The following is a 27243-nucleotide window of genomic DNA, read 5'->3' as shown; positions in this document are numbered from 1 at the left end:
AGCAGAATCTAGGCTGTAGTGAGGAGGAGTGAGGCTGGGCAGCTCCTTCAGGGTGTTTGGTTGTGAGTTGAGCACCTTTGAGGCTGCAGGTAAAGGGGGCAGCATAGTTGAGGGAGAGGTGTTTTTTTTTTTTAATTTATTTTTAACTGAAGGACAGTTGCTTTACAGTATTGTGTTGGTTTTTGCCAAACATCAGCATGAATCAGCCACAGGACAGAGGGCTTTTTTCTTTTTAACGATGGGAGCCATCCTGGTCAAAGCCTCTTGGTCCCTGCTTTTCCTACTATCAGACGCTGTTTTCCCAAGTAGACTAGCTTCCCTGTTAGCTCAGTTGGTAAAGAATCCACCTGCAATGCAGGAGACCCTGGTTCGATTCCTGGGTCAGGAAGATCCACTGGAGAAGGGATTGGCTACCCACTCCAGTATTCTTGGGGTTCCTTGGTGCTCAGCTGGTAAAGAATCTGCCTGCGTTGCGAGAGACCTAGGTTCTATCTCTGGGTTGGGAAGATCCCCTGGAGAAGGGAAAGGCTACCCACTCCAATATTCTGGCCTAGAGAATTCCATGGACTGTATAGTCCATGGCATAACAAAGAGTCAGACATGACTGAGCGACTATCACTTTCACTTTTCATGCTTTTCATAAATGGCCTTGAGGAAATTTCCTCAATACCATAAGTGGTATTGAGGAAATTTCTATTTTATTGAAGTTTTTTTTATCATGAATGGGTTTTAAATTTTTTCAAGTGTTTTTTACGCATAGTCTTACTTTTAATTCTTACTTGAATGTTGGTAGAATTGAGCTTTGAAGCCATTTGGTCCTAAGCTTTTAACTTTTGGGATTTTTTTTTTAATTAATATTTGAATCTCTTTATTTGTTACTGGAGTGTTGAGTTTTTCTATTTTTTCTTGTTTTAGTCTTGACAGGGTGTATGTTTCTCAGAATTTATCTATTTCTTCTAGGTTTTCCAATTTGTAACTGTTCATCAATAATAACAGCCCCTTATGATTATGCTTCTTTACTTCTGAGGTATCTGTTGTAATGTCGCTTTCCTTTCTGTGGTTATTTCAGTTTCCTCTCTTTCCTTCTTCCCTTAGGTAAGGGTTTATTGATATTGTTTGCTTCTTTTGAAAAATGCACTTCCAGTTCTTGCACATGCACACTGGGCATTCTGGCACAAGGGCAGTGTGTTTAGAGGTGTCGCTTAGCAACGATCATTCTGGGATGAAAGATTCCAAACCGTTGAGCTTCCCAGCTGGGAGGTTGCGGCGGGACGGCTCTGGCTTACCTGTAGAGCTTGTGTTGGGTTTAGGGGACTGTGAAGAGCCGAGGGGGAGGTGAGGTGTGTTTGGAGCCCATAGGCTCTGCGATGAAGAAGATTTTTGGCTACAGGAGTGAGAAGGGCAGTCGCCCTTAGACTCCTCCATCAGCCTGGGGAGAGACAGAGGTCATCATAGAACCAGCTTCCAGCCCAGGTACCACATCCGAGACAGGGACCTCAAAAAGATCCACAAAGCTGCCAGCGTAGGCAACGTAGCCAAAGTGAAGCAGGTTCTGTTGCTCGGAAGGAATGGCCTGAACGACAGGGACAAGAAGAACAGGTAAGTGGGGAGGAAGGGCCTGGCAGGGCTCCCTCCTGTGAGTTTCCCCTCCAAGGCTCGCAGACACCTTTGTGGGATCCAGCACCCCACAGACTTGATAGGCTGAAACAGCCTTAGCTGGTTTCGGACCCACTTATAATTCCCCTTACAGAGCACTTTAGTGGTCGTTTTAAAGTGATTTAACTGAATGTCAGTAATCAGAGAACTGAAATGAAACATGAAAAGCATCTTTTTTTGTCCTCCTTCCTCATCCTCTTCCTTTGTTGTTATGCATGTGTTAACATGATGTACTCATGAGTAAGAACTCTCAAGTTCTATAGCTCTCAAGAAATCTTCTGGACCTCCCTGGCTCTCACACTGTTTTTCTCATGTGATTTATGAAAACCCTTCTTCCCATGGATTGTCCATTGTGGATATTGGCAGTGGACAGATTTTTGATGTTGTTGGCATTTAATGTATACATTTTTATACCATAATGTTATGTATTACAGAAAACTGCATAGTAAGAAAAATAATCCCCATGACAGGTCAACTTCTGGGTTAAAAATTCTTCAGATACAATGCAATATCCATTTTATATCAGTATACACTTAGGTGTATAGGTTCCTTGCTGAAGGACCTTAGAAGACAGCTTGGAAGTAGGAAGCTGGCTGTGTCCTTGACTAAGAGGACATTTTCTTAGGATCTATGGTTTTTCCATATTTAAACCAAATAAACATCATGGTTTTAAAGATTTTGGGTTACACATGCTGTCTTCAATTGTGATGAAATTGAAAGTTTTGTATAGTAGACAAAGATTTGCCCTTTTAGATATAAAAATTTGCTTGATGACATTTTCTATTAGAAATCTTTCTAATTTCTATTAGAAAGATAAATGATGTGTATATGGTGGAGAAATAACCTGGTAACTATTTAGAGAAAAGTAACTAGATTTTTATCCCACCAAAAAGTTCAGAGGGAGTATAGATCAAAAATTTTAAATACACAGGGTGAGAAAAGTACCAGAAGAAAACTGAAATTCCTATCTATACATTTTTGTGTGTGCTGACAAAGACCATTTTTTTCTAGTTCTACTGTTTATTAACCTTAATGTGTTTTTAATTGGATGGTAGTTGCTGTACCATGTTGTGCTGGTTTCCTCTGTACAACATCATAAATCAGTTGTGAGAATACACATACCCCACCCCAGAGACCTCTCTAAGAATGGTTTCAAAGGCAACATTCTGGAGTTTCCTGGGTTTGGGCACCAAAACAAGAAAATAAAAAAAATCTGAAAGTTGATTTCAGTCAGTTCAGTTCAGTCACTCAGTCGTGTCTGACTCTTTGCGACCCCATGAATTGCAGCACGCCAGGCCTCCCTGTCCATCACCAACTCCCGGAGTTCACTCAAACTCTTTACGTCCATCCAGCCATCTCATTCTCTGTCGTCCCCTTCTCCTCCTGCCCCCAATCCCTCCCAGCATCAGAGTCTTTTCCAGTGAGTCAACTCTTCACATGAGGTGGCCAAAGTATTGGAGTTTCTAGCATCATTCCTTCCAAAGAACACCCAGAACTGATCTCATTTAGAATGGACTGGTTGGATCTCCTTGCAGTCCAAGGGACTCTCAAGAGTCTTTTCCAACACCACAGTTCAAAAGCATCAATTCTTCAGCACTCAGCTTTCTTCACAGTCCAACTCTCACATCCATACATGACCACAGGAAAATCCATAGCCTTGACTAGATGGACCTTTGTTGGCAAAGTAATGTCTCTGCTTTTCAATATGCTATCTAGGTTGGTCATAACTTTTCTTCCAAGGAGTAAGCGTCTTTTAATTTCATGGCTGCAGTCACCATCTGCAGTGATTTTGGAGCCCCCCCAAAATAAAGTCTGACACTGTTTCCACTGTTTCCCCATCTATTTGCCATGAAGTAATGGGACCAGATGCCATGATCTTAGTTTTCTGAATGTTGAGCTTTAAGTCAACTTTTTTACTCTCCTCTTTCACTTTCATCAAGAGGCTCTTTAGTTCCTCTTCACTCTCTGCCATAAGTGTGGTGTCATCTGCATATCTGAGGTTATTGATATTTCTCCCAGCAATCTTGATTCCAGCTTGTGCTTCTTCCAGCCCAGCCTTTCTCATGATGTACTCTGCCTATAAGTTAAATAAGCAGGGTGACAATATACAGCCTTGACATACTGCTTTTCCTATTTGGAACCAGTCGATTGTTCCATGTCCAGTTCTAACTGTTGCTTCCTGACCTGCATATAGGTTTCTCAAGAGGCAGGTCAGGTGGTCTGGTATTCCCATTTCTTTCAGAATTTTTCACAGTTTATTGTGATCCACACAGTCAAAGGCTTTGGTATAATCAACAAAGCAGAAGTAGATGTTTTTTTGGAACTCTCTTGATTTTTTGATGATCCAGTGGATGTTGGCAATTTGATCTCTGGTTCCTTTGCCTTTTCTAAAACCAGCTTGAACATCTGGAAGTTCATGGTTGACGTATTGCTGAAGCCTAGTGTGGAGAATTTTGAGCATTGCTTTACTAGCGTGTGAGATGAGTGCAATTGAGTGGGAGTCTGGGCATTCTTTGGCATTGCCTTTCTTTGGGGTTCAAATGAAAACTGACCTTTTCCAGTCCTGTGGCCACTGCTGAGTTTTCCAAATTTGCTGGCATATTGAGTGCAGCACTTACACAGCATCATCTTCCAGGATTTGATATAGCTCAAGTGGAATTCCATCACTTCCACTAGCTTTGTACATAGTGATCCTTTCTAAGGCCCACTTGACTTCACATTCCAGGATATCTGGCTCTAGGTGAGTGATCACACCATTGTGATTATCTTGGTCGTGAAGATCTTTTTTTGTACAGTTCTTCTGTATATTCTTGCCTCCTGTTCTTAATATCTTCTGCTTCTGTTAGGTCCATACCATTTCTGTCCTTTATCGACCCCATCTTTGCATGAAATGTTCCCTTGGTATCTCTAATTTTCTTGAAGAGATCTCTAGTCGTTCCCATTCTGTTGTTTTCCTCTATTTCTTTGCATTGATCCCTGAGGAAGGCTTTCTTATCTCTCCTTGCTATTTTTTGGAACTCTGCATTCAGATGCTTATATCTTTCCTTATCTCCTTTGCTTTTCATTTCTCTTCTTTTCACAGCTATTTCTAAGGCCTCCTCAGACAGCCATTTTGCTTTTTTGCATTGCTTTTCCATGGGGATGGTCTTGATCCCTGACTCCTGTACAATGTCACGAACCTCAGTCCATAGTTCATCAGGCACTCTATCAATCAGATCTAGTCCCTTAAATCTATTTCTCACTTCCACTGTATAATCATAAGGGATTTGATTTAGGTCAGACCTAAATGGTCTAGTGGTTTTCCCTACTTTCTTCAATTTAAGTCTGAATTTGGCAATAAGGAGTTCATGATCTGAGCCACAGTCAGCTCCCGGTCTTGTTTTTGGTGACTGTATAGAGCTTCTCCATCTTTGGCTGCAAAGAATATAATCAATCTGATTCCAGTGTTGACCATCTGGTGACGTCCATGTGTAGAGTCTTCTCTTGTGTTGTTGGAAGAAGGTGTTTGCTATGACCAGTGCGTTCTCTTGGCAAAACTCTATTAGTCTTTGCCCTGCTTCATTCCATATTCCATAGGAATGTGGCACAGATAAAAATAATTTGGCACTTTCAATTTGTTTTAGAATTTTTTGTGAGGATTGGTTTCCTGTGACAACTTTCAGCCTTTTCAGAAGTCAAGGGAATCTTGGGAATTTCCTGGAAGTCCAGTGGTTAAGACTCACTGCTCTGGGCCCAGGGTTTGACCTCTGGTGAGGGAACTAAAATCCTGCAAGCTACAAATATTTATTGTACAACATGGGGAATATAGCTAATATTTTATAGTCACTTTAAATGCACTATAACCTTGAACAATTGTGGATCACTGTGTCGTACACCTGTATTATATAATAATATATATTATACATCATCTCTAAAGCAAACTTAGATGAAAACACCTCATGGGAATTAGACCAACGGGAAAAAAGAGAAATGGACAAACAAAAATTCTACAATTTGTAAAGTCTGTGAATTATAAGTTATATTCCAATGTCAGAGACATTAAAATGTGAGAAAATGAGCATATTAGAATCACCGAAGTACAATGTTGTCTCTAATACTCAAAATATATCTGCAAAGGAGGTGTCATATCCTTTGACTTCATTGAGATGTTGTCCTTGTAAACTAGTAGTACTAGTAATAAATATGATAATATGACCTAACAGTTACGAGCTGTTGTCTGCCAGGAAAGGTTCTGCACCCTTTGCATGGCTCTCATGTAAGCATCACAGTGATGTCCTGTGGGATAACTACTACTCCCTCTCCATTCTGTTGATGAGGAAATTGAGGCACAGAGAGGCTGAGCAACGGCTAATGAGTGACAGAGTGAAAATCAAATACAAACCCAAGTTGAACTGAATCTCAAGGTCACGCTCGTTCTATTCAAGTAGATAGTTCTTTGATTACTGTGGTAAGAAGAGCTAAAGCGAATATAGACTGTTCTTTCTCCAGAAGAAAACAAAATATTTGTTTTAGAGTGATAGGAATAGCATGCTATTGAATGTTTTCAATCACAGGAACGATTATTTGCTTTGAAACAGTAACACTAGGGTTTCCTAAAAATTGCTCTTGCTTTCATAGGACTGCGCTCCACTTGGCCTGTGCCAGTGGCCATTCAGCGGTGGTCACTCTCCTCCTGGAGAGAAAATGCCTGCTTAACCTCGGTGACAATGAAAAGAGGACAGCGCTGATGAAGGTATGGGACAGCGAACCGTGTCCACATGAGATGGGTGTGATTTCCTGAGACTAAAAGTGAATTTATCTCATTGAAATATAGCAAACTGGTGAAGCTTGTGGTCTATTTACTTTGAATTCCTAGAATTTACACTCTGTTTCTTGGCACAACACTAACAGGCCGTCGAATGCCAAGAGGAGGAGTGTGCGACTCTTCTGCTGGAGCATGGTGCTGACCCAAATGTCATGGACGTCGGTGGCAACACCGCTGTCCACTATGCTGTCTTTTGCCAGAATTTATCACTCGCAGGAAAGCTGCTTTCCTATGACGCCGATATAGAAGCCAGGAACAAGGTATCGGTCACCTAACTTTATTTACCAAATGTTTGTGAAGCATTTTTTTTAATCTACAAGTGTTTTATTTACAACAGTATGTAAATAGGTAAACCGAATTGTTGAGGTCCTTTAATGGACAGGGACCTGGCCGCCTAGAGGCAACGATAAGAAAGTGAAAGAAAGAAAGAGGCCGATACTCCCTGGTTTACGCAGAAAACCAATAAAGTCCTTGAGACAGGACTTGCGTCTCTCACGAAGGCACCGGGCGCCCTCTCGAGGCGGGGTGAAGGCACTGGGCACCTTCTCCAGAGAGTCTTAGAAACCCGGGCAGGAGAGTGAGCAAGACGGGTCTCTGCGCTCCAAGGAATCAGCCGGGGAGAGAGAGAGAAAGAAAGACAGACAGACATGGGGACCCAAGCTCTGATGGAGCAAAGGTGCTTTAATGATTTTTATGTGAGTATATATAGGCTGTAGTACAAGAAGTTTCTTTCGTCAATGATAAAGATCAGAAAACCAAAGGTACAGTAACCGTTACCAAGGGAACAAGGGATGATGATGGTCACAAGGTCAGGAGACAATCCATATCTCAAGAAAGGGGATTGAGACTAACCAGTTTTGTCGTAAAGAGAATGTTTACTAAAGGAGATTCAAGCCTGTCTCACACAATGACCCCAGTTCCTGGGAGCAGCGTGCTGTTCTGCTTAAAAAGAAACAAAGGACTTGTGAGAAACAGCACGTAGGAATCCTCCTGTTAAACATTCCCTGACTTGAATAGTGTCCATGAGGCCCTGTAACCATGGAAAAACAATTCCAAACCCGAGTCAGGGGGTGGGGGTGAAAAAAGTCGGTGCCCCCAGAAAGGGCAGAGCTCTGTCTGCCAGCCACCCTTCTACCCTAGAAGGAAGGCTTTCCCATTAGAACATGCATGGGAGTGGGTGGTAGGCTCTGAGCCCACAGGAAGTGAAGGCCTGAGGGGAGTGAAGTGATGTGGGCACTGGCTGTTTACAGGGGCTCAGGGAATGTGGGCTGCTGGGGTGGGCAGAGGAGGAAGGAGACCCAGTGCCCAGCAGGGGGAGCTGGGTGAGTGGAAGTGGGCCTGGGAGGCAGCAGGCCTGGAGCCCTGAGCCCTCCAGGGCCCCGGGTTCTGAGATCCAGCCAGGCGGGTCAGGTCATGTTTGACACCCAGCAAGGGCGTTCTCTTGTGCTGGTGACCACTTGGTTCACCAGGTACTCCTCGGGGTCTCCCGTGATCAGCCCCGGGGAGCTGCTCGGTGGGGTGGCAGCTGTGCCTGGGGAGCTGCCCCTCCTGCTCTTTCTTCAGGAAGCATGTGAAGTCTGGCCTCTTCAGCCCCGCCAGGAACTCCCTCCACTCTCACAGGTGGCCTCAGTTTTCGTGTTTGGAAGCTCCAGCCTTCCCTGAGTGAAAGTATTTTGAAGAAACCAAATTGTCTAAGATTTCACTTTAATCATGATATTTCTCAAGTATTAGAGAGTAAAGCATTCCTTTATGTGTTTATGGCTGGTATTTGTGATAACACTGCACTTGTCAAAGGTAAAACATTTTCCAAATATTTTCCCCCACTTAAGGTTTTTTTTTTTTTTTAATCTAAAATAACACAGTGAAGCAAAATTTGCCTCAGTAGACTTTGTCTTAAAATTCAAACATAACGAAAGCATTTTACAACATAATAGAAATCTTGCTGCTGTTCACAAATTCCCATTTTATGAAAAATGGCTTGTATAAACACAGTTTCTCTCTCATTGCCCAAGTCTTAAGAGGGTAAAAGGAAAGGAAAAGGAGCAAGTGAAAAGTTGCAAGTCAAGCTGGAATTTTGGCGGTTGGGAAATGCCAAGAAGAGGATTCATTTATATTAATATTTATTTATTTGGCTGAGCTGGGCTTAGTTTCAGCATGTAGGATCTAGTTTCCTGACCAGGGGTCGAACCCAGGCCTTTACTGGGAGCACTGAGACCCAGCCACGGGACCACCACGGAAGTCCCGAGATTTTGGTTTGTGCTTTTTATTCCCTTCAGTTTATATATTTCTTATATGCTTTTCAGTTTTCAGGGATAATAGTTGTTATTTTGAAAAAGAGTGTGAGTGAATTGTAAACTTGCCTAGGTGCCAGTTTTAAGAAGACTCTGAGCAAAACACTGACAGTGAACAGGTGGTGATGAAGTGGGAATGAAGAGAGAAGAACAAATAACTACCTGATATTATCCTATTCTGGCAGAACCACCCACTTAGATAAGAGTCTAGACTCTGCTCTCCCATCTAGAATGTCTTGATGGGAAGGAAGTAAGGGGTTTATAAATAAGGAGATCAGGTTTCCTTCTGAGTTTACTAGTCCCTGTTCTACCACTGTTTACCCAGGAAAATTTTAAAAATTGCAGTTTTGATGACTCTTGCCTCTTACACTTTTCTTTTTTATTCAAACCTTCACATAAGAGAAGGAATTGGCCGTGTGAGTAAGAGATGAGACTGGAGTGGTTGCTGCACTAATTCTCAGCCATATTCTGCTGGTGAACCACAATTATTTGGGAAAACTTCTTTTAAAAATGTATAAGCCTAGGCTGTTCGCTGTAGATTTTGACTGAGTAAATTGAGGAACACTTGGACATGTGTATTTAGAACTATTCCCTTGAGATTCTGATCCAATCCTTGATGAATAACTATGGAATGAATACATGTAATTTCTAAATGCCCCCTTCACAAAAGAAAGTAGTCTCTAGAAGGGTTGGAGTTTGATCAATGCTAGCTGCTTCCATCAGCTCCCTTCTTTCCAACACTATTAGCCTGACTTTTTCTCTGCCCCATGTTTGAGACATTAAAAGGAGTATCTTTGGCGATATCTATGGGCTTGAACAACAACTCCTTTTCCGAGAGTCTTTAGCGATTTGCTCATGGCGAAGTCGCTTCGTCTCTAGAGTCTGACCCTTTAAGGATTTTGCACCTTCACTTATCATCCAGGTCATTAGGTCAACAGATGTTTGTTACCAACAGGGTTTTCCTGATTGCAGTAATAGTAACTCCTGAGCCTTTTTTGGTATCATCTGCAGGACAGACTCTTGCAGTGTGTCTGCTAGAATTGCTGATCCCTGGCATAAGCAGATGAGAGCTCTAAAACCCGTGAAGTTAGTAACAGTACAGAGGGGAATTGTTCGAAGCATTTATTTCCAGCAGGCTTGGAAATTCATTATCCATTTGATTAATAGTCTAGAAGAATTCTAGAGATAGACTGTAGTTTCAACAGGCAGTGGAAACATTCTTGACTGTGAATTATGAGTCTTTTTAAAAGAATTTATGTTTATTTGAATCATGAGTCTTAATAGCCATATTTATTACATATGGGGACCCACTTTTTTTGTGAAACATATGATACTAAAGAAAGGAAAGGTTTCACATACAAATATTTGCTTTATACCCACCTGTTTGGAAACAGCAAACATAAAACCAAAAGTGGGCCATAAACCAAACATGGCCCTTGGATATGTTTAGTTACCTCCACACATTGAGTCAACATTTCAAATTTAGGAGGCTCATGCAGAAGTTCAGGCTTCTCCAAGGACCAAATCTGGACTCCCTTGAGCCCATCCTACTGTTTGGTCTGTGTGCAGAGGCCACCCCTTCTGTATGGGACACGTGTTTTCGGGGTTACCAGTCTCACCTGGCTTTTTCACTTACTCAGGTCATCAGCTTTCTGTCCATAAGCATTTGAATTTCCAATTTTTGATTGATAGTTTATTTTGATAAATATTTGAAGGTTTTTCAAGACAGTCTAATTAATCTATAATTGATTTCATATTTTAAAAAATCTCTTAAGAATGGGGTTGAATTTTTCAAATTAGAATTTTTAAGTTGGTTGTGGCGGTTTCACACTGAATAACTCTCACAAACACACAAGATTATAAGAGACAGCTCAGGGAGATGTGGTGGAAGAACAACTCCCCGAGAAAATGTTGAGCATGTATTTATTGGTAATTTTATGTTGCAGTAAAGCAAGACAGACACCAGAACTCTAGGATTTTGGAAGCTTCCTTCTGGTGGTCTGGAGGTAATCACATGAGAGTCATCAAGAAGGGTCTTTGAAGATAAGGTGGGGAGGGCGCTCATTCTGCATGCAGTTAGCATCTAGCGAATGCTGACCTCTCAGCCAGAACGTCTAACTTAAGGAAGGGCGGTGGAAAGAGCAAGCAAGAAAGAGAGAATGAGTAAGATTAATTAATTGATTCCAGGAGACAGGTCTGAGAAAGCAGTAAAACAGGGTTCCCACAGTTGATTTTTTGAAAAAAAGAAAAAGTTTCTCTCTTTGCATGTTCATGTAGAGAATAATATTCCCACTGGAATGTCTGTAAACCTTTTGAGTTTACTCATGGTCATCCTTGGATAGGTTATGCATGCTACAGATGGTATTATATATTTCTGCCTCAGCATTGTCCCTAAAATATGCAGTTGATACAGTAGCTAAATGATACCCGCACCCCCTGCATTGGGAGCTTGACACTTAGCCACTGGACCACCAGGGAAGGCCCAGAGGAGGAGCAGATTAAAGAGAAAGAAGGTGCACAGGGTGATGAGGAGGAGGGGGCTCTCTTTGATTTACTTTCTGACTTTTATTTTTAAGTTCAGAGAATCTATTGCACGGTTTTAATTTCAGTTTAGAAATAGGTTAACTGTGTACATTAGAAATGGTTTTCCCTGTTTTACAGGATGACCTGACACCACTGTTACTTGCGATATGTGAAAGGAGAGGGCAAATGGTGGAGTTTTTAGTAAAGAAAAAAGCAAATATACATGCGGTTGATAAGATGAAAAGGTACCGTTGTTCTTTTTCCTTTTAAAACCCTTAGTGCTGTTCTAGGATGGTAATATCAAGATTAAGTGAATAAGAGGATTCATTTGTGATCAGCACATCATCACGTAGGTAGAAAGTCAGTTATTCTGACCGGGAATCAGGAACAATATATAGCAGAAATGTATAGCAGGATTCATTTTCCTTTATAATATTGACTGATGTCATATGCAACCTGTTTGTTGTTTGTTTGGTTGATCTTGTAATAGCTAAGGGATTTCAAATTAGTTTTATTAGCTTTATGAAATATGGATTCTGCTTTTTAGTTCACCTCATGACAGTATCGAGTTTCTTAATTCTTTTAAAAGAATTCTTTAACCTCTACTTTGTATGTATGTATTTTTATAAGATGCATAGTAAACCTAAAAGACTTGGGTTTGTCTTATGGATAACTCTTTGTTTTAAATTACTTTGTTTGAAGAATGCTGATGTTATTAGATTGCAAAAGAGTCAGATACAACATAGCGACTAAATAACAACAGCCACAAAAAGGTGGTTATGACTCACGGTCACCAGATCCTGTGGGCTCATCAGGTTTTCCTTTTCGTACATTTTGATATTTTCATTTTTAATGCAGGTAGAAGGAAGAAAGATAGCTTTGATTGGATAAACAGTTCCTTTAACAGAGACGAATCAGAGGTGAATGATACCAACGAAAATGATAGGCTTTAGATTCAGGCTAGGTTCAATTCCTAGGTTTCCTACCGATTAGGGCTATCATCAGCAAATAAGTTTCCTGATACACAAGGCAGATAGTAATGCATCTTTCAAAGGTGCCTGTGTGTAAGAAAGATTTTATATATAGTATTTCATTTTCAGTGCCTAGCACATGCTTGTCCACATCATTAACTGCCACCATGACTATTTTTATTCCCATTAATATCAATATTTTTGATTTAAACCTGCAAGTAGCCTTTCCTTAACCCAACCTCTAGCTGACGTTGAAGCCGAATATATCAGACTAAGGAGGAAATGGGGAATTTATCCCTTAAATAGTCACCTGCCTCAGATAAGTGACCTCAGGATCTTTTCTTGTCCATCAAGGACTTTATTATTATTTTTAAAAAACATTTATTTATTTGGTTGCATGGGGTCCTAGTTGTGGGAACTCTTAGTTGCAGCATATGAGATCAAGTTCCCTGACCTGGGCCCCCTGCATGGGGAGCCTGGAGTCTTATCCACTGGCCCACCAGGGAAGTCCCCATCAGGGACTTTTGAAATAGTAAGTGCTGCTACCTGGCATCCCAGTGGGACAGGAGGCTTCTTTTCCGTCCCTTCATTTTAGCCTTGGAGGTAGTTTGCAAAGATGAACACTGATGCTGCCGCTGGTGCTGCTAAGTCGCTTCAGTCGTGTCCAACTCTGTGCGACCCCAGAGACAGCAGCCCACTAGGCTCCCCTGTCCCTGGGATTCTCCAGGCAAGAACACTGGAGTGGGTTGCCATTTCCTTCTCCAATGCATGAAGGGGAAAAGTGAAAGTGAAGTCGCTCAGTCGTGTCCGACTCCTAGTGACCCCATGGACTGCAGCCCACCAGGCTCCTCCTTCCATGGGATTTTCCAGGCAAGAGTACTGGAGTGGGGTGCCACTGATGAACACTTGAACCTGTAAATGGTCAATTCTTCATGAAAGGGCAAGGCGTTCACTTGGTGAAGCATATCAAATTAACTGTGTAAGTAAGTCAACTCAGCTTCCTGAGGCTGAAGTCATCTCTCTATTGTTTTAGAACAGCCCTCATGCTTGCTGTCAAGTGTGAATCACCAGATGTCGTCAGACTTCTTCTGCAGCAAGGTGCTGACATCGTTTCTCAAGATGTTTTTGGATGGACTGCAGAAGAATATGCTGTTATTAGTGGTTTTGATATGTAAGTGTTCACATTAAAATGCCAGTTGTCACTAAACTGCAGCCAAAAATAATTTTAACTGTTACTTGCTACGTGACCAGTGAGAGTTCCAGTTTAGTGCAGGCAGTTTGGAGAATGGTGATGAGATGTTCCCCCTCAAGAGCTGAAAGCCAAGCAAAGGCCAGTTAGTGACTCTTGGCTGTGGGCTCGGGGTGCTTTATCTCAGGACATGTAGACCTTGATCCTTAGAAGGCTTGACATTAGCCATTTCATTCCAAGTGTGACCTCTCGATATGGCGTATGAACAGTGTCACAGTTGTGATATTTCTAACTAGTTCTTTGGGTCTTGAAATATTTAGTTCAGCAGCAAATCCTGTTTTCTCTTGAGGACTTGCCTCTCTATACGCTTCTGCTTGAATTTTCCAAGAACCCGGCAGATTCCCTAAAATCAACGAGACAGTCCTCTTCCACAAGTCATTTGGAGGGGAGAAAACAGTTCCTTCTCACCATTCTGTCGCTTGCATTGGTTCCACTGCTGCAGCACTGCTGCTACAGCTGGTCTTCACAGGGTCTGCTTGGCAGCTGGATCTGGAGTCTGGATTGGCTCTATGAAGACTTTAATAAAATCATTTTAAAAGGAAAAAAAAAAAGTCATCCTGCAGTGGGCTCACAATTGACCTTTGCTCCCAGGCCGCCCCTGTGGGTCCAGGTTCCCCAGCCTTTAAGATGATGCACAGGTCGACTTCAGAGTGAGAGCTCGTTTGTTCTCATATGTATGCTTGTCGCTCAGTCACTGTTGCAAACAAAGCTCCAGCACCCAGTTCGGGCAGCGGGGCCGCCTAGCTTCCCCCCTCAGTCAGAGACCTTATGTGGAGCCCATGTGTAGGCCTAGATCTTCACAATGAGGTGCCCTTGAGGCTCTTATTTATCTTTTCAGCTAGCAGATGTCAGTGGGGACCATTTTAGACTGTCAGAGAGGGTCAAGTGCTCCTGCAGGGATTGAGCAGACTTCCCTTTCTCCTTTGTATCTAGACTTGAAGCTCAAGGCGGCTTTCTGTCCTGTGGGGGCGCCTTTTCTTAGGTCACAGGTTCCCTGTCATCCTTCCCAGTGTAGTGGGTGCCAGCTTGCCTGAGATTCCCTAATTATGCTTGGCCCCTCATGGGATCTGTTTCCTGTAATACTGAAAACCTTCCAACGGATTTCTGTCTGCCTCCACTTTAAATGTTTTCAGAATCTGCCCCATAAGGAATCCATTCAGCAGAAACCCCTAAATCTCAAGTAAAATAGTTGAAATTCAGAGAGGTAAGCCCTGTCTAGAACTTGCCAGTACCCACTCTAAGAGTAGGGATATGTCTTCCAAGTGAATTGGAGAGGAACATGGAGATTAAAAACCATTGGCAGAAAGATCTGCTGGTTCAGAGTTTGAGTAGGCAGAGAAGGAAGAGTAGTGGTCCAGGCCAGGTCTTGATTGTGATTAGTCTGCTCTTCAGAGAAGGCAATGGCACCCCACTCCAGTACTCTTGCCTGGAAAAATCCCATGGATGGAGGAGCCTGGTAGGCTGCAGTCCATGGGGTCGCTAAGAGTCGGACACGACTGAGCAACTTCACTTTCACTTTTCCCTTTCATGCATTGGAGAAGGAAATGGCAACCCACTCCAGTGTTCTTGCCTGGAGAATCCCAGGGACGAGGGAGCCTGGTGGGCTTCCATCTATGGGGTCACACAGAGTCGGACACGACTGAAGTGACTTAGCATAGCATAGCATAGTCTGCTCTTGGTGTAATTAGCTGCAATAATGGGGGATCATTATGTTCTCTCATGTAGTGAATTCATATGTTATAAATAAATTTAGGTACACATTATGTAAGCGCTGATATTCCCTAAATTACAAACCACAAAGAACAGCTAATCACCAGAATTAAGAACAGTTTCATGCAATACTTGAATGTTAAACGTATGAAAAATCACACATTGGGATTTACTTGGAATTTCAGAGTAGTTACAGCAATAAAGTTGAAGATGAAATTATTCCACCCTTTGTTTCTGCAAGCATTTTGGGGGTATATTATCTCATTACATCCTATTAACCCTCTTGTGAAATAAGGTAGTAATATCCCTGTTGTGTAGAGGAAGACTTTGAACTGAAGAGAAACAACACCTCCAGGAACAAAGAGCAGTTGGTTATAGAGCTAGGATTTGCAAGCTCGAGAGATTTTTTTGTATGCCAAGCCAAATCTAGTTAATTATTGGAGCTGTACTGCCCTGAGTTCATGACTACTTCATCTTCCTTTTCTTTCTCCTTTCAGTTCAGTTCAGTTGCTCAGTTGTGTTCGACTCTTTGGGACCCCATGAACCGCAGCACGCCAGGCCTCCCTGTCCATCACCAACTCCCAGAGTTTACCCAAAATCATGTCCATTGAGTTGGTGATGCCATCCAACCATCTTATCCTCTGTTGTCCCCTTCTCCTCCTGCCTTCAATCTTTCCCAACATCAGGGTCTTTTCAAATGAGTTCGCTCTTCGTATCAGATGGCCAAAATATTGGAGTTTCAGCTTCAACATCAGACCTTCCAATGAGCACCCAGGACTGATTTCCTTTAGGATGGACTGGTTGGATCTCCTTGCAGTCCAAGGGACTCTCAAAAGTCTTTTCCAACACTGCAGTCCAAAAGCATCAATTCTTCTGCACTCAGCCTTCTTCACAGTCCAACTCTCACATTCATACATGACCACAGGAAAAACCATAGCCTTGACTAGACGAACCTTTGTTGGCAAAGTAATGTCTCTGCTTTTGAATATGCTAAGTTGATCTAACTTTCTTTCCAAGGAGTAAGCGTCTTTCAATTTCTTGGCTGCAATCACCGTCTGGAGTGATTTTGGAGCCCCAAAAACAAAGTCAGTCGCTGTTTCCCCATCTATTTGCCATGAAGTGATGGGACCATATGCCATGGTCTTAGTTTTCTGAATGTTGATCTTCAAACCAACTTTTTCACTCTCTTCTTTCACTTTCATCAAGAGGCTTTTTAGTTCTTCTTCACTTTCTGCCATAAGGATGGTGTCATCTGCATATCTGAGGTGATTGATATTTCTCCCGGCAATCTTGATTCCAGCTTGTGCTTCATCCAGCCCAGTGTTTCTCATAATGTACTCTGCATATAAGTTAAATCAGCAGGGTGAAAATAGACCTTTACTTTCTCCTTTACTACATGCTAAATAAAAGTTTATAGAACTTAGAAACTTGAAATGTATGTGACAATTGAAGTTTTGATATTATCTTTGACATTGTCTGAAATAATCTAAGAATTTGGTAGTTGTTTTTCATATCAGTGTTAAAATATTATTTATTGCATTTTTAATACATAGCTTTCGCCAACTGATTTCTGAATATAAAGAAAAGAGATCTAAAACTTCTCCTGAAAATAGCAACCCAGGTAAGTCATCTGATATTGAATTACTCTCAGTGATTCTACCATAGATAAAGTAGGAATGAGGAAGTTTCAGTAATGAAAGAACTATGAAAAAATTAGGGTAAATTGCATGTGTATTTTATTTTTTAAATTAATTTCTTTATACTCTAGTATTCAGAGTTCTTTAAGAAGTTAATTGTAGGTGATTTAACATCAAAGACAGTATTGTCTGAAAAGAAATCCATCTCTTTAATATGGCCCCTAAAGTCCTATATTAGATCTTTGTGTAAATCAGAAAAAAATTTTTAAGTGAGTATGATGTATATTTAATCTATAGTCATATTATAGCAGATTGGACATCTTATGAAAGTGAACTTTCATTTTTAGAAATGATTTGCATTTAGTGAATTAATATTTAGTAGTCACTGTGTAGTGATTAGTCTCACTAAAATAGTTCCCATCATTAAAACTGGGAACTTGAATAATCCCTTCCTGATAGGATAAGAAATGATAAACAATAACTACAAAGCTGAGCCAGTGTGGAGCATAGTAGTGAGAGATTATTTCTGAAAGATACCTACCAATTGTACAGAAGGCAGAAAAGCAATGCCTGGTTGAGAACCAGTTATTTTGCCTATTGCACCAAGCAGGTCTAGATTACCAACTTCATTCCTTACAGATCCAGAGAGAGTGAGATAGGTTGACTTCATTCAGTTCAGTTCAGTTCAGTCACTCAGTTGTGTCCGACTCTTTGCGACCCCATGAATCGCAGCACACCAGGCCTCCCTGTCCATTACCAACTCCTGGAGTTGACTTCATCACCAAGTCCCAGAATGACTTCATTAGGATCAGATATTTTCTTTTGTGTGTTGGACAATTGTCACGAGAGTATAGTTTTGTAAGAACAAGATGTTCTCTTGCCATCAGTTAAAAGATTATCATAATAAATATTCAAATAGAACAACTTGGGACTCTGCAGGTTCTAATAAAAGCACAAAAATACTTTGCATTAACAAAAACAGCATTAGATCCATTGGATGTGGCATCTAGCACATTGTACAGGGTATCCAAGGATAAGTTTAACTGAGTAGACCTCTATCTAATCAAAGGGGGCTTCTCAGGTGGCTCAGGAGTAAAGAACCTGCCAATGCAGGAGATACGGTTTGATCCCTGTGTCGGGAAGATCCCCTGGAGAAGAAAATGGCAACCCACTCCAGCACTCTTGCCTGGGAAATCCCATGGACAGAAGAGCCTGGTGAGCTGTAGTCCATGGGGTCACAAGAGTCAGACACGATTTGGTGACTGAACAGCAAAAACATCTATCATAGAACTGTAGGTTGGTTTATTACACTAGTCAGAGGAGACACAGAGATGACAGTGTCTTGGTCTTCAATAGACTCAGAATAGAGTTTTCTCTGGTTAATTTCTGTATTTTTCTGAACACAATTTTCAAAGAAAACATGCTTATTTTTTGTTTGTTTACTAAACTGATAACTTTCAAAAGACTGATAGTCTTTTGTGTACTAAGCATTGTTCTGATGTCATAGGGTGCAAACATTTAAAAAATCATTGCCCCTGCTCTCCTTGCTCAAGCTTGCAGTGCTCCTCTGGAGTTACTGCATGTGAGTCATCCCTCCAGCTTCAGATCATGACGACCCCTGGGAAATGTTATCCAGTAACACCAGAATCCGTGTTTCCCTCCATCCTTCCCTCCCTCCCCTTGTTCATCAGCTTAGGATGTGATGATGTATGCCTTCCAAGCTGAAAAAGCATGATTTCTATAAACATTTGCCTTATAATGGAAAGGATTGATATAATGATATCCCTCACTAGTACACAGCACTCTTTGGACCATCCTGCTCTGTGTGGTCCAGATACTCTTGAGCAATGGAAGGAGAGAGCCTCAGATCAGATCAGATCAGATCAGTCGCTCAGTCGTGTCCGACTCTTTGTGACCCCATGAATCGCAGCATGCCACGCCTCCCTGTCCATCACCAACACCCGGAGTTCACTCAGACTCACGTCCATCGAGTCAGTGATGCCATCCAGCCATCTCATCCTCTGTCATCCCCTTCTCCTCCTGCCCCCAATCCCTCCCAGCTTCAGAGACTTTTCCAATGAGTCAACTCTTCGCATGAGCTGGCCAAAGTACTGGAGTTTCAGCTTCAGCATCATTCCTTCCAAAGAAATCCCAGGGCTGATCTCCTTCAGAATGGACTGGTTGGATCTCCTTGCAGCCCAAGGGACTCTCAAGAGTCTTCTCCAACACCACAGTTCAAAAGCATCAATTCTTTGGCGCTCAGCCTTCTTCACAGTCCAACTCTCACATCCATACATGACCACAGGTAAAACCATAACCTTGACTAGATGAACCTTTGTTGGCAAAGTAATGTCTCTGCTTTTGAATATGCTATCTAGGTTGGTCATAACTTTCCTTCCAAGGAGTAAGCATCTTTTAATTTCATGGCTGCAGTCACCATCTGCAGTGATTTGGAGCCCAGAAAAATAAAGTCTGACACTGTTTCCCCATCTATTTCCCATGAAGTGGTGGGACCGGATGCCATGATCTTCGTTTTCTGAATGTTGAGCTTTAAGCCAACTTTTTCACTCTCCACTTTCACTTTCATCAAGAGGCTTTTGAGCTCCTCTTCACTTTCTGCCATAGGGGTGGTGTCATCTGCATATCTGAGGTTATTGATATTTCTTCTGGCAATCTTGATTCCAGCTTGTGCTTCATCCAGCCCAGCGTTTCTCATGATGTACTCTGCATGTAAGTTAAATAAACAGGGTGACAATATACAGCCTGGATGTACTCCTTTTCCTATTTGGGACCAGTCTGTTGTTCCATGTCCAGTTCTAACTGTTGCTTCCTGACCTGCATACAGATTTCTCAAGAGGCAGATCAGGTGGTCTGGTATTCCCATCTCTTTCAGAATTTTCCACAGTTTATTGTGATCCACACAGTCAAAGGCTTTTCCATAGTCAATAAAGCAGAAATAGATGTTTGCTTTTTCGATGATCCACTGGATGTTGGCAATTTGATCTCTGGTTCCTCTGCCTTTTCTAAAACCAGCTTGAACATCAGGAAGTTCATGGTTCACATATTGCTGAAGCCTGGCTTGGAGAATTTTAAGCATTACTTTACTAGCATGTGAGATGAATGCAACTGTGCGGTAGTTTGAGCATTCTTTGGCATTGCCTTTCTTTGGGATTGGAATGAAAACTGACCTTTTCCAATCCTGTGGCCACTGCTGAGTTTTCCAAATTTGCTGGCATATTGAGTGCAGCACTTTCACAGCATCATCAAGAGATTCTTTTTAAACATGTTAGTATGTGTATATATATATATATATATGTATATATATATATACCCACACACACACACAGAAGTTGAACTTTTTAAACAAGTTCCATATATATACACTATATACATATATATATAGTTCCCTATATATATATAGAACTTTTTTAAAAGTTCAGCTTCTGTGTACCCTACTTCATGCTCACCAGTACAAGTCTAGTCCCCATTCTCATCACTGAATTGAGCCCCTTTACCCGTTGGCCTCCCCCACCTGCCTTTCAAGAGATTATCCTTTCTAAACCTGGAATCACTACATCTTTCATACTTCTCTTGCCTTGGGAAAGAGGGCCAGGAAGAGAAGACTTTTGTTTCCTATGTTTTACCATGCTCTGAGGTTCAGTGCCTTTGACCAAGCTTCCTTGTGATAGGGCGTTTTCACTGTGAACTGAAGAGCCAGAGAAGTTGTCATGTCCCAGCAAGACACCTATATTCTCTGTTCAGTGCTCCAGGCAATAGAAATCCAGAAACACTGTGCTGTTTAAGCGTGCTATTGTCAGCTTATAGTACTGATTGTATTAATGGTATAGTATCATTTTCTGTCAGTCTCCTGGAGTTTGGTTAGGATTATGGTCATTGTAAACAGCAGTTCTTTTCTTTGTTATTTTGTTTTGCATTTGATGACTATAAAGGGGAGTAGTGGTTCTTAGGCATTAGTGGCCTACGAGTATAGTACAACCACTGTCCCCTTGCTCTAGTGTGGCCTCCAGGTGTGTTTTGAAAGGAATACTTTTAAACAAAGCCTCAGTCTTGAGGTTTTACTATTCTGTATTTTACTTCCGTTGATTTAAAATGTATCTTGCTTTCTTCTTTAATAGTGGGTGAGAGTTCTGAAGAGCACTCTTCAAGGAGGTAGGATTTTATGAATGTTTTAAATTATATGTTTAACTAAGGGAACATGGAGAAGAGAAACTAATGGTTGTTGAGTGTTCTACTCTGGGTTAGACAATGCATTACGTGCTTAACATCTGTGACCTCATAGAGTCATCACAGCAGCTTTGTAAAGTAGCCGTGTCCTACTTTTACTTAATTAGGCAACTGTGGTTTCAGGAGGTTAATGAATCGACCCTGGTTAAAATGAGTTGACCTGTGATTTGACAATTGGCCTTCCTGGCTCCCATGTCCACTCCCATGGCCCTCAGCAGAGACTGAGAAGTACCCATGTAGCATATAAGTTAAAGATATACATTAGTTCTTTGACTTGTGTACATTTTAAGTTTCGACATTGTGGGGAAACTCCCGGTACTCCCTCTTAGAGTAAAAGAGAGAAATGGTGCCATCTCAATAAGTGGTATCCTGCTGACAGACTAAGACTCCCATTTTGGATGGACTCGGATTCATCTCTGAACCTTGAACAGACAATGGAGAAGGGAAAGCCTATTCTTCTGCTTTGCTTTAAGTCATCAGGTTTATTCCAGTTTGGGAAAACAAGAATTATTTCAATCCATCAATGGGATTTTCAGTTCAGCTATTAGAACTTTTGGTGAAAACAAATTATTTTTAGGCTCTGCCGATACATAGGCTGTCACTCTCTGTTATGGAAACTAAGAATGAGTGTTAACTAGATATTTCATAGGTCGGGAGAGATGAACGCAGAAATAGGTAACAAAAAACTTTTTTGGAGACTTCCCTGGGGGTGCAGTGGTTAAGACTGTTAGTAAGACATTTTCCAATGTAGGCAGTGTGGGTTCGATGCTCGGTCAGAGAAACTAAGATCTCACATAACCCGGGGTCAGACAGCCAAAACCTAAAATAGAAGCACCATTGGAACTAATTTAGTAAAGACTTTAAAAGTGGTCCACATCAAGAAATCTTTAAAAAAATTTTTTTTAAAAAGCTGTTTTAAAACAGGCCAAATTTTATTCATGTCAAGAAAGTTCATTTAATATATAGACAAACTTTCACTTGTTTTTTTTTTTTTTTCCTTTTGTTCAAGGACATGAGCTCACTCATTTTTATTGTATGTTTTTGCTTTAAAGGTTTCCCAACAAACCTGGCGTTGATTTAGGGCCTACATCAAATGATGAAGTCTTAGATTTTAAAACTAAGGTAAAGTGTTCTGTTGTGAAATTCGTTTTCCTGCTCTGAAATTAGTTTCACGTAGTATTTACTCTTATGATTAGACAGTGGAAGTGACAAATAGATTCAAGGGATTAGATCTGAAAAACAGAGTGCCTGAAGAACTATGGATGGAGATTTGTGAATTGTACAAGAGGCAGTTATCAAAACCATCCCCAAGAAAAAGAAAAGCAAAAAGGCAAATTGGTTGTCTGAGGAGGCTTTCCAAATAGCTGAGAAAAGAAGAGAAGCAAAAGGCAAAAGAGAAATCGAAAGATATACCCATTTGAATGCAGAGTTCCAAAGAATAGCAAAGAGAGATAAGAAAGCCTTTCTCAGTGATGAATGCAAAGCAATGGAGGAAACAATAGAATGGGAAAAGCTAGAGATCTCTTCAAGAAAATTAGAGATACCATGGGAACATTTCATGTAAAAATGGACACCATAAAGGACGAAGAGAAGCAGAAGATATTAAGATGAGGTGGCAAGAATACACAGAACTCTACAAAAAAGATTTTTATGACCCAGATAATCAGGATGGTGTGATCACTCACCTAGAGCCAAACATCCTGGAATGCGAAGTGATAGTGGAGGTGATGGAATTGCAGTTGAGCTATTTCAAATCCTCAAAGATGATGCTGTGAAAGTGCTGCACTCAATATGCCAGCAAATCTGGAAAACTCACCAGTGGCCACAGGACTGGAAAAGGTCAGCTTTCCTTCCTATCCCAAAGAAAGGCAATGCCAAAGAATGTTCAAACTACTACATAATGGCACTCATCTCGCATGCTAGCAAAGTAATGCTCAAAATTTTCCAAGCCAGGCTTCAAGAGTACATGAACCATGAACTTCAGATGTTCAAGCTGGATTTAGAAAAGGCAGAGGAACCAGAGATCAAATTGTCAACATCCTCTGGATCATAAAAAAAGCAAGTGAGTTCCAGAAATGCATTTACTTCTGTTTTATTGACTGTGCTAAACCATTCGACTCTGTGGATCACAAGAAAGTGTAGAAAATTCTTCCAGAGATGGGAATGCCAGACCATCTGACCTGCCTCCAGAGACATCTGTATATAGGACAAAAAGCAACAGTTAGTACTGGATATGGAACAATAGACTGGTTCCAAATCAGGAAAGGAGTACATTACGGATGTAAATTATCCCCCTGATTATTTAACTTATATGCAGAGTACATCATGTGAAATGCTGGGCTGGATGAAGCAGAAGCTGGAATCAAGAGAGCTAGAAGAAATATCAATAACTTCAGATACTCAGATGACACCACCATGATGGCAGCAATTGAAGAAGAACTAAAGAGCCTCTTGATGAAAGTGAAAGAGGACAGTGAAAAAGTTGACTTACAACTCAACATTCAGAAAACGAAGATCATGGCATCTGGTCCCATCACTTCATGGCAAATAGGGAAAGAATGGAAACAGTGACAGACTTCTTTTTGGGGGCTTCAAAATCACTGCATATGGTGACTACAACCATGAAATTAAAAGACGCTTGCTCCTTGGATGAAAAGCTATGAGCAACCTAGACAGCAGATTGAAAAGCAGAGACATTACTTTGCCAGCAAAGTTCTGTCTAGTCTAAGCTATGGTTTTTCTAGTAGTCATGTATGGATGTGAGAGTTGGACTATAAAGCAGGCTGAGTGCCAAAGAATTCATGCTTTTGAACTGTGGTGTTGGAGAAGACTCTTGAGCGTCCCTTGGACTGCAAAGAGAGCCAATCAGTACATTCTAAAGGAAATCAGTCCTGAATATTCATTGAAAGGACTGATGGTGAAGCTGAAACTCCAATAGTTTGGTCATCTGATGCAAAGAACTGACTCATTGGAAAATACCAATTCTGGGAAAGTTTGAAGGCGGGAGGAGATGGGGACGACAGAGGATGAGATGGTTGGATGGCATCACCGACTCAATGGACAAGAGTTTGTAAAACCTCTGGGAGTTGGTGATGAACAGGGAAGCCTGGTGTGCTGCAGTCCATGGGATCGCAAAGAGTCGTACACCACTGAGCAACTGAACTGAGCTGAACTGATGTTGATATTTTCATAAAATTTGAAGAACAGTGTAGATGCATAAAATATATTAATAAAATCATATGAAACAGAGGCTTTGCTCATAGTATATCCTTAAGAATACTGATATGGTACTGATCTATTGTATATACATTCTAAATATATGTGTTTCTCCACATACCTTATTATACTTGTTTTTTTTTTTTTTCCGTAAAGTTTGTTCTTGACTAGAAATATCTCACTTTTTCCTTTCTTCTTCCTTCTCTACCTTTTTAAAATTTTTTAAAAAATATTTGCTGTTAACCTAATTTTTCCTGGCAGAACACATTTCTTCAATGTCTGTTCTTTCAGTCCATCTCTCTCTGCCTCTATTGTGAACATGTTTGCTTATGGCTTTCTATTTAGAGTGTGGCTTTCATTCATGATCATTGTCCTACGGGTTTAATCTTGTTTTTTCCCTGTTTCATAGAAGTAGCTGAATTTTTTCGCTGTTTCATTGGTCTCCAGCTGTTTGACAAACAGAATAGAAGTAGCTTATCCTGTTTGCAGTTCTAGCCCATCTAAATAAGGTTCTGTTAAAACCTAAACTTTCATATTACCCTTCACAAGTGATAATCCATGTATGTATTAATCATGGAAGCAAATTTCAAAATATAGCAATTAATTTAAATGTCTTAGTTTTTCAATAGTGCTCTAAACTACCGGGGATAAATTATTACTCTAGAACATTTTGGTAGAGAAAGTAATCTAGTGGGTGTCCTAGTATTTGTATAGCAGTCAATTAGGGGTAAGGAGAGGAAGATCTGGTGCTTCTGATGTCATCTGTCATAATCCTTTCCCCATGAGCAGGTCAGTCAGCAGCAGAACTGGGATTTGAATCCACCTCTGAATGACTCCAGAGCCTGTGCTCTTTGTGTTAGATCATAGAGAAATGGGGGATGTTATAATTCTTTTATTCAGGTTGATACTTGTTATATTCTTCAAGCTCTTATTTTCTTCTCCAGCATGTCCTGAAATCAAAGTTAATGAAGGCTTCTCAGCTATCCAAGAGAAACAGTAAGTTATTTGAAGACTGTCCTCCTGGTGTTATTCCTTGATTTGAAATGACACATGTTCTCATGTACTCTCTCCTGTTTTCACTGTACTAGAAGCAAAATGTGGTATTTTGAGACCAGAGGGTACAACTTTCTCTCAGGACAATAATTCTGGTAGTAATGTTGAAGATGTGGTTGAAACATTTCCCCAACCATCTCCCTGGTTTGAGGGCATCTGTCATCCTGCCTTCCCATCGCCTGAGCCTGTTCCAAAACTTCTCAAGTCTGTAGCAGGCCTTGGTCGTACAAAGGTAAGTTGTTCTGTTTGTAACTCTTCTTTCCCTGTATTTGTTCACATACCATTCCCCTGATCCTTATGATGATAAAAAGGATCCCACCACAGAAATAGAAGCCCTCAAAGTCACGATACGAAAAGGTGTGATAATGAGAGGCATACAAGTGCATGATTCAGATTTATAAATATTGGCATAGTAAGTATGCTGTTATGAAAGAAAAGAATTACAAAGCACTGAGGAGTGAATTCCGGGAGTTGGTGATGGACAGGGAGGCCTGGTGCGCTGCAATTCATGGGGTCGCAAAGAGTCAGACACGACTGAGCGACTGAACTGAACTGAACTGAGGAAAAACAACTAGATGAATATGAAGATGGGGAGGAGGATGAAGAGGAAGAATTCCTTTAAGAAGGACAAGATGAATATAAGATGGAATGAGGGTGAAGATGAGACAGATATTATACAAACACAACAGAAATAGTGCGGGTCAGTCAGACCAGGAACTCTATATTATAAATATGTGAGAAATTATTTCAAATTCAACTTAAGAAGAGAAAGTGAGGTTGTAAAAAAACAATGCTCATACTCTTTTGAATGACATATAGATGATTTTTATGAAGAACTAAAAAAAATGTGTTCCTTATTTTTTTTTTTTTGGTGGTTGTTTTCGAGGTTGGTGGTTCTTGTTTTATTGTTGATTTGAAATGTAGTCAGTTTAAAATACTGTGTAAGTTTCAGGTGTACAGCAATGTGATTTGTTTACACTTGTGTATGTATATATATATTTTTTTGAATATAGTTCCCTCTGGAAGCTCATTAAAATTTGAAGTGATTTCTCTTTTTAAAAAAATTCTTACTTCGAAATTGATGAAGCAATGTCTTCTATTTAACCTAGCAAAACTTTAGTTTAGAGACAATTCAAGATGATCCCTGTTTTAGGCCTTTGGAAACGTATTGTGAATTAAGAATTTTTGGCCCTTCTGTTTCTTGTGGTTTCTAACTTCAGTTCGGTTCAGTCGCTCAGTCGTGTCTGACGCTAGATACTTAATGTACTTATCTAATTTATCTTACTGTTTGCTATAACCTTGGTGGGTGTTTTAGATCTTTCTGAAAATAAAGAGGAAATACATAAGCATTTTATCTATTCTTTTTACTAAAATTATAATTTATAATTTAATAAATGAGATTCTTAATCTCTCTTCATTAAATGAGAAAATTTTCAGCTGCAACAGCCTGAAAGAAGAAATGTAGAAGTGTATTTTTTCCTCTGGAGAGATTCTGATTTCTTTTTTCTGAATGTTAGCAAATAATGGGTAATTGCATACATGAAATGAATGAAATCATGATTTATGCTTTTTTCTTATATAGACTACTTGTTATTATAAAGTCATAAGGAAAGAAAAATTACCACCAGAGTTTATAAAATTATCTGTGGAAGATATTTTTTCTTTAAAAAATATCTCTAGCAACATGTACATTCCACATTATTTTTATTTATTTTTGTTTTATTTTAATTGGAGGCTAATTACAATATTGTAGTGGTTTTGCCATACACTGACATGAATCAGCCGTGGATGTACATGTGTTCCCCATCCTGAACTCCCCTCCCACCTCCCTCTCCATCCCATCCCTCTGGGTCATCCCAGTGCACCAGCCCTGAGCACCGTGTCTCAT

The 27243-nt window shown here is 40.6% G+C and overlaps 1 protein-coding gene across 1 annotated transcript in view; it reads left to right on the top strand.

Moving 5' to 3' along the window:
- The first annotated feature begins 533 nt into the window (after positions 1-533).
- LOC112577704 (ankyrin repeat domain-containing protein 26) overlaps positions 534-27243 on the top strand; it is a 75235-nt gene continuing 48525 nt past the window's right edge. Inside the window, 11 exon segments of the mRNA XM_045162728.1 lie at positions 534-1401; positions 1404-1599; positions 6274-6388; positions 6547-6720; positions 11413-11519; positions 13279-13416; positions 16758-16825; positions 20978-21011; positions 22139-22208; positions 25247-25298; positions 25391-25587. Coding sequence (XP_045018663.1) covers positions 1368-1401; positions 1404-1599; positions 6274-6388; positions 6547-6720; positions 11413-11519; positions 13279-13416; positions 16758-16825; positions 20978-21011; positions 22139-22208; positions 25247-25298; positions 25391-25587 — 1185 coding nt within the window. The 5' untranslated portion in view covers positions 534-1367.

The sequence above is a fragment of the Bubalus bubalis genome, chromosome 14, assembly GCF_019923935.1.
Source record: "Bubalus bubalis isolate 160015118507 breed Murrah chromosome 14, NDDB_SH_1, whole genome shotgun sequence".
Taxonomy (NCBI): domain Eukaryota; kingdom Metazoa; phylum Chordata; class Mammalia; order Artiodactyla; family Bovidae; genus Bubalus; species Bubalus bubalis.
This window is presented reverse-complemented; position numbering and strand designations above follow the sequence as displayed.